General features: G+C 34.5%; 1 protein-coding gene across 1 annotated transcript; it reads left to right on the plus strand.

Annotated features, from left to right (window-relative positions):
* The first annotated feature begins 5,605 nt into the window (after positions 1 to 5,605).
* LOC120416383 (keratin, type II cytoskeletal 2 epidermal-like) lies at positions 5,606 to 6,282 on the plus strand. Its single transcript, XM_039578118.2, has 2 exons — positions 5,606 to 5,879; positions 5,946 to 6,282. Exons 1-2 carry the CDS (start codon positions 5,685 to 5,687, stop codon positions 6,243 to 6,245), a joined length of 495 nt encoding a protein of 164 aa, XP_039434052.1. The 5' UTR covers positions 5,606 to 5,684; the 3' UTR covers positions 6,246 to 6,282.
* Positions 6,283 to 7,919: the final 1,637 nt, after the last annotated feature.

Below are 7,919 nucleotides of genomic sequence, written 5' to 3' on the forward strand. Positions count from 1 at the left end.
CATTTATCATTTATCATTTATCATTTATCATTTATCATTTATCATTTATCATTTATCATTTATCATTTATCATTTATCATTTATCATTTATCATTTATCATTTATCATTTATCATTTGGGTAATTCTCCGCCAACTCACACAGCAGTTGCCCCGACCCCTCTTCGATTTGCGTGAAACTTTGTCCTAAGGAGTAACTTTTGTCCCTGATCACGAATCCGAGGTCCGTTTTTTGATATCTCGTGACGGAGGGGCGGTACGACCCCTTCCAATTTTGAACATGCGAAAAAAGAGGTGTTTTTCAATAATTTCCAGCCTGAAACGGTGATGAGATAGAAATTTGGTGTCAAAGGGACTTTTATGTAAAATTAGACGCCCGATTTGATGGCGTACTCAGAATTCCGAAAAAACGTATTTTTCATCGAAAAAAACACTGAAAAAGTTTTAAAAATTCTCCCATTTTCCGTTACTCGACTGTAAAAATTTTTGGAACATGTCATTTAATGGGAAATTTAATGTACTTTTCGAATCTACATTGACCCAGAAGGGTCATTTTTTTATTTAGAACAAAAATTTTCATTTGAAAATTTCGTGTTTTTTCTAACTTTGCAGGGTTATTTTTTAGAGTGTAACAATGTTCTACAAAGTTGTAGAGCAGACAACTACAAAAATTTTGATATATAGACATAAGGGGTTTGCTAATAAACATCACGAGTTATCGCGATTTTACGAAAAAAAGTTTTGAAAAAGTTGGTCGTCATCGACCATGGCCGTTCATGGTCACCCGCGACAGACACGGACGACGAAACAAAGAGAAACGCAAAAAGTAACTTTTTCAAAACTTTTTTTCGTAAAATCGCGATAACTCGTGGTGTTTATAAGCAAACCCCTTATGTCTATATATCAAAATTTTTGTAATTGTCTGCTCTACAACTTTGTAGAACATTGTTACACTCTAAAAAATAACCCTGCAAAGTTAGAAAAAACACGAAAGTTTAAAATGAAAAATTTTGTTCTAAATGAAAAAATGACCCTTCTGGGTCAATGTAGATTCGAAAAGTACATTAAATTTCCCATAAAATGACATGTTCCAAAAATTTTTACAGTCGAGTAACGGAAAATGGGAGAATTTTTAAAACTTTTTTAGTGTTTTTTTCGATGAAAAATACGTTTTTTCGGAATTCTGAGTACGCCATCAAATCGGGCGTCTAATTTTACATAAAAGTCCCTTTGACACCAAATTTCTATCTCATCACCGTTTCAGGCTGCAAATTATTGAAAACACCTCTTTTTCGCATGTTCAAAAATGGAAGGGGTCGTACCGCCCCTCCGTCACGAGATATCAAAAAACGGACCTCGGATTCGTGATCAGGGACAAAAGTTACCCCTTAGGACAACGTTTCACGCAAATCGAAGAGGGGTCGGGGCAACTTTTCCCGATTTCGTGTGAGTTGGTAGAGAATTACCCATTTATCATTTATCATTTATCATTTATCATTTATCATTTATCATTTATCATTTATCATTTATCATTTATCATTTATCATTTATCATTTATCATTTATCATTTATCATTTATCATTTATCATTTATCATTTATCATTTATCATTTATCATTTATCATTTATCATTTATCATTTATCATTTATCATTTATCATTTATCATTTATCATTTATCATTTATCATTAATCCTTGAATCATTTATCTTTTTTCAACCAATTTTTGATCTTCTAAAAGCATTGGAAAGAAGATCATTAAAAATTTTAGAATATTTAACGTTAATTTTGTGTAACTTTGCCAATATTTAAAAAATGTAATTTTTTAGGGGTCAACTTTGACTGTGTTTTTTACTAACATTTCCTATATTTTAAATTAAATAAGTATGCAGTAATTTTTGTAGTGTCCCAGACTATGCCTATATGCATTTTTTCATTTAAATGAAAATGTTGCCATTTTATAGCAGAAAATGTGAATAACTAGCAAAAAAGTGACTGTAAAAAGATGAAAAATAAGAAAAGCATTTTGTGGTAGAATATGCCAAAAACAAACATTATATAAACAAGATAAATGCAAAATAAAATACCAAAAATGAAACAAGAAAACATTAAACAAGAGTTAAAAAATAAAGTTTTTTGTGGAACAAAAGTTGCTCAAAATGACCCCCTGAACATAAGAAAAATTAAAAAAAATCGAAAAAAAATAGCGATGAACAATTTTTTTCAAACATTGAAAGTTAACCGTGCCCAGTTGGGAAATGCTCTCAAAATTCTCTTCAAATTCCAAAATGTTTCTGTAGGATCAATTTATTTACTTGTTACATCTGGATCTGGATTTTATCCTTTTGATTTTGACACATTTTTTTATGAAAATTATGAAGTCAATAATAACTATGTAAATAACTCGTCCAATTTCCGAAAAATGATACTAAAAATTTACCGATATCCTGCAAAAGATGCCCACCGTGTCCCTCGATGTAACAAGAAAACACCATCAAAAAGCTGGCAACTTTGTCCCTTCACAAGGCCGTCCCGCCAAACATGGGTGCACCCACGCCACGCCGAGATGGAGTGAAAATGATGACGACTAACGATGATGAGGATGATGATAAAATATGTGAATGAAACACCTTACTCATGGCTGGGAACAAGGTCTGAGCGACTCAAGGTATCCTCCCTAGGTTATATCGGATTTTCCTACCTAAGAAGCAGCTTAGGTTAGGAATTAAATCACACACATTCGCACACACAAGGGATGTGATGGGACAAACTTCACAGAGATTGCCGAAGGGGCTTTTATGGCAAGTTTGGTGGAAACAATGTCCCCTTGGTTGGTTAGTCGGTGGGTGGGTGCCGCCGGGATATAAACTATAAAACACTTGATAGGGATTTATGACGCTTGAGTTGACGTAGTTATGGTCCTCCGTTTTAAAGGAAAGTTTGGGGGTTATTCTGCTTGTTTTACTTGCTGATTAGACACTTTTTGGGACGGTCATTTCGGGTCGTACGAAGGAATTAAGGTGAAATTGGTTAATGTTCATTTGCTGAATATCTCGTCTATTTCTTTAACGTCCTTATTGTGGTTTGTTCTCTGCTGGATGGCGCATTGCACCTGGACCACACAGCCCAAGTAACAATTTTTGTTTTATTGTAGTTTTGGAGAAGTTATGTAGAATTCCTGAGAAAATGTATGCGAGATGCCTTTAAGTCCCACATGCTGTGTTAAATAAGTGTTAAATCAGCAATAAAGCTAAAATGGACTACTTTAGGAGGTTAGCCAGTGTAAAAATGAAGAGTATCATAAGACATTATAATTTTATTGTGTACCTAATAAATACTATATAAGGCTCTTCAATGCTCGAATAAAACTTTCTAGTTTGGAAAAGATTTTTGTAGCAACCTGTAGGAACTCCGGAAAGTTATAACAAAGCATGAAGCATTTATGATTGTTCTCTCAAAGAGAACCAAAAGCCTGTACAAAAAAGGAACAGCATGCTGATTTACTTGATTGAAGACAAATATTCTTATGCGAAATGGAATTCTAAATGGCTTATGGTAGTTAATAATTCATCTGATAATAATTGTATAAATATATTTAAGCACTTGCATTTTTTCATTGAAATGTACCGTAACAGAAGTGCCAAAAAAAATTACCGAACATTTTTTCAATATAGCTCGAAATAATGGAACGCGCCTTCAAAATTATCACAAAAAGACTAAACTTTTATCAAAAAAAATCTTTGTTGTGGGTTGTTGCTCCAAAATTCAACATGGCTACGATTTTTAGCACCTTGATTTTTTGGCAAAATGGCGAAAATTTATAAATATTGATATCCTTTTCTAAGTCTATTTTAAATTCAATGCTTCTTCAAAGACTCTCTCCCAAAACTCGCTAGGAATAACTTGATTTAAAAAGGATTTATTAGGGTTTAAAACAGGCTCACAATGCTTTATCGTGGTTTTAACCAAGATTTAATTGCACACGGCTGGGAACGTAGCGCATGCGGGCTTCATCAACTGCAAATAGATCGACTTGGACAACGGATTTAAATTTGGCAATAATTCAATAAAAAACAACACATTTTTGTTAGTTTTCATGGGGTTCATTTATTATATATCAACTAAAAAAGCACTAACTCGGTCACTCAACCCAGTTCAATGACCAAACTTTAAACAAACAAATAGCGACGGTGGGTTGGACACTGCCTTAAAAAGCATCTACTTTCACTATTTTTACCTTCTGTTGCTATTACAATCATTAACTCCACCACAATATAGACTGCACACCACAAACAATGATATTTTAAAACGATTATCACTCTCTTTTCAAATTAAGCATATTCGTGAAAAAAACAGCTGCAATCAGCACAAGCAAAACTGTAAATGACAGCGCGTTGCAATACACATAATAAAATCTTGATAGTTTTGAACAAGGTAACTCTAAGGATGAAAAGTTTTTTCAACTACTTTTCGAAAACCATATGTATTTAAAGAAGTTCAAATCAAGACTGAAAGATTTTGATGAAAGGGGCAGGACGAAGAACACTAAAACGAAAACAATTTGAACGGAATGATTGAAAACATTTAATTAGAATAAATTGTTAAGGACTAAATAAATAGGCAATCATTTAAAAAATAAATACAAATAGAATAATCTTTTTAGAGTTTTGGAAAAAGCTCTTTTTCACACTGGTCATGTAGAACATAACCAACTGCACCTTTTTTCAGCACTCGTCTTAATTCTGAATATTTATAACTGCTTGTAAAACATGTATTAAAAAGTGGGCTGAAAAAAGTTGCTCCTATGGTTTCGGGAATAACTTAGGGTACAAGCCTCTATTTTCGACTCTTTAAAAAAGCAACATTATCTAGAGATCTGTACGCATCTTTTGCTGTTTTGATATCGAAAATCCGTCCACAGTGAGATGAGATTAAGCTGTTTGAAGTTGGAGTTCCACCTGTTTTCGCTTGCTTGGTAGTCCGCGGGATAATTTTATGGATGGGAGTTTAGGTGTTAATCAACTCGGTAAACCACACTAGGGCAGAACCATTGAGACTATAAAGAACACTATTTGGTAGTAAAAGGGCACAATGAACGGACGGAGAGGATAAATCAAGAGATTGCCGAGATCGTTATTCTCTTGAGTTCATTTTCAAAAAAGTTCGCCCAACAGCAAAAAAGTGCCGATAGCGAGAATCAAACACAGGACCTTTGACATATCGAATCCGCGGGTTTGTCAAATCGGCTACTATGGCTCACGATAGTCACTTGCGCCAATAAGCGACTCAATGGGATGAACTGTTTCAATGAACTAATGATCACAATTCTTTGATGGTATTCGTGCAAGCGGCTTATTCACCATACTATTCTCTTGAATCAATTTGGAAGAGTTATTCTCTCGGTTTTAATTACTGTGGGTGTTGTTGCATACACTACTATTTTCAAATTATTTATTTTATTGAGAATGTTTGAGTGTAAGAGAAGCAATCTCATATTTATTTTCAAATTAGATTTGATTTATTTTTGGGAAGTTGAACGATGAGGTTCATTTTCCGGTTCCACTGAACAATAATTCAGTTACCAGCGAAGTTACTTAAAATCTAATCAGCATTCCATACCAAACTGCTATAAAAACCGTGATCATCGCCACATCAACCATCCAGTTTCGTTTTCAAACCAACTGCCACAATGAACCCCCTTCTGACGCTCCTGGCCGGTACGTGCCTGCTTCTGGCCCTGTCCCAGCAGCTGATCGGAGCTGGAGCTCAGGAGGAAGTTACGTCCGCGGTATCCACCGTCACTGGAGAATCTACCACCAGCAAGGACGCTGGTGATTCTTCCAAAGAAGACAAACCCACGGGCGGCAAAGGTCACGGCAGTTTGGTAAGTGGTTTTGCAATTGTCGCTTATATTTTTGAGTTTAAAGTTTGGGTTCTCTTTCTTTGCTAGGTTGGAATAATGCGAGAAAAATGTCCTGGCGGAATGAAGGGTGACCAGAAGAAGCCGATGGGAGATTTCCACAAGTTTGGTGACAAGCTTGGACCTGGAATGCAGCGACCAGCATTTCAGATGACCATGGGAGGCTTTGGCGAGAAGAAGCCTGGTCAAGGTGGAATGCCGACTGGAGGCTTCAAGGGTCTGATGGGAGGTTTTGGAGGTAATCGTCCCGGAGCAGGTTTGACGGGTGGTGCTACTGGATTTGGTGGTCCAGGTGCAATGCGTCATCCAACAGAGAATAATCCACAGTAAAGATGTAACAGAAATAGATGAGCTCTTTAGAAAATGATTCACCTGAATTTCTTCGTACGACCTGTAATGACAGTCCCAAAAAAGTATTTAGTCAGCGATAGAATCAGCAGACCTCCCAATCTTTCCGCTAAAACAGTGGACAATTACTTTATCTACTGAAGCGTCATGAATCTCAAAAGAGTGCTTTAATGAACTTTTCAGCACTGGTATATTTGGTCACGATATTTTGGCTATTTTGTCATTACAGAATGACAGAAACAGTATTTTTTTTTTAAGACGAAATTGTCAAAAGTTCTTCTCGACATTCGTAAGACTGCTGAAAGATCGTTTTTTTAGCACTCTTTATATTTATCGAACTCAGCAAGTCAATTCCAATATTCCATAACAAGATTGAATGTTTTATTTTTTTTTTCTTAAATTCATTGAAAAGCGGAAAAAATCAACAGACGTCATCCGAAGCACCTTATTTTTCCGTTGATTGTGCGCGGTGAAGTGCAATAAAACTTGATTGAAGGCAAAATTAGTTTCGTTTTGTTTCGTGTCCTATACTTTTCGCCCAAGAAGGTCTGTTTCTGCAACTCCAAAATCGTTCTGTGTTTTCTCACTTCTGTACGAACTAGTGCGTCCATCCCGGGAATTCCCGGGACAAAAATCCCGGGATTTTTCCAGAACCGTGAATTCCCGAATCCCGGGATTTTTTTATAATTTGTCCCGGGAATTTCCGAAAAAAAAAACAAATTTTAGTCTGGAAATTCTGATTTGGTTATGGAAATATATGAACAGTTTATTTTTATTTTTTTTTATTTGTTTTATTTTTTTTACGGTTATAATTTGTATCCGGCATATATCAGCATTAATTAAGTTTATGAGGGCAAACTGTTTCATCAAGCACTGGTATGTGGGGCAAATCAGGACAAATGAAACGAATTAAGACAGCTATTGAGTTTTTTTTTTGCATGATTTTATGAATTACTTTGGTTAAAACAGGAACAGAACAAAACAATTTCACAGAACACCGATTTTTTAATTTATTGTTCCAAAATCCAGGTAGTAACTTAAAAATAATTTATGTGTTATGTTTTTGCAAATGTTTTTTGTGAAAGTTAAACATTTTAGCACTTGTATCAATAAGTAAAATTTTCAAAGTATTTTTTAATTTTAACGGTGAATTTATTTAACACATGGATGTTTGCAAAAAAAACATTCGAAAGGCGTTTATTCGGGATTGCAAAAGATGTTGAACTTGATTTTTCCAGCACTTGTCGTATTTCTAGATAACTTTTTCAAAACAATAAATGCGCCAAGAGTTTCCTATGTACATAGGACCTTTTGAAAAAGTAATCTAGATTTATCTGATAAATGTACGACTCGTGCTGATTTTTTTTTCTTTTTGCCACTTGTTGCATACATTTTTATTATGTAAAACATGAAATTCAAAACTTATCTTAAATTTTACATTGGATGGTGTCATTTAATTTGTTGTCGCCTCTTGTTATTTAAAGATATTTTCAAAGAAATTTTTCAGAAATTCTGATCATGTCAAATAAAAAAGAAATATATGCGTATAAGTTTATTTAATTTGAATCACATTGTAGTTCATTTAAAATCCAAAGCACAACAAAGAACAAAAAAACTTATTTTAATTTTATATAGGCTTTTTAAAAACTGTCGTCC

The sequence above is a fragment of the Culex pipiens genome, chromosome 1 (genome assembly GCF_016801865.2).
Source record: "Culex pipiens pallens isolate TS chromosome 1, TS_CPP_V2, whole genome shotgun sequence".
In the NCBI taxonomy this organism is placed as follows: domain Eukaryota; kingdom Metazoa; phylum Arthropoda; class Insecta; order Diptera; family Culicidae; genus Culex; species Culex pipiens.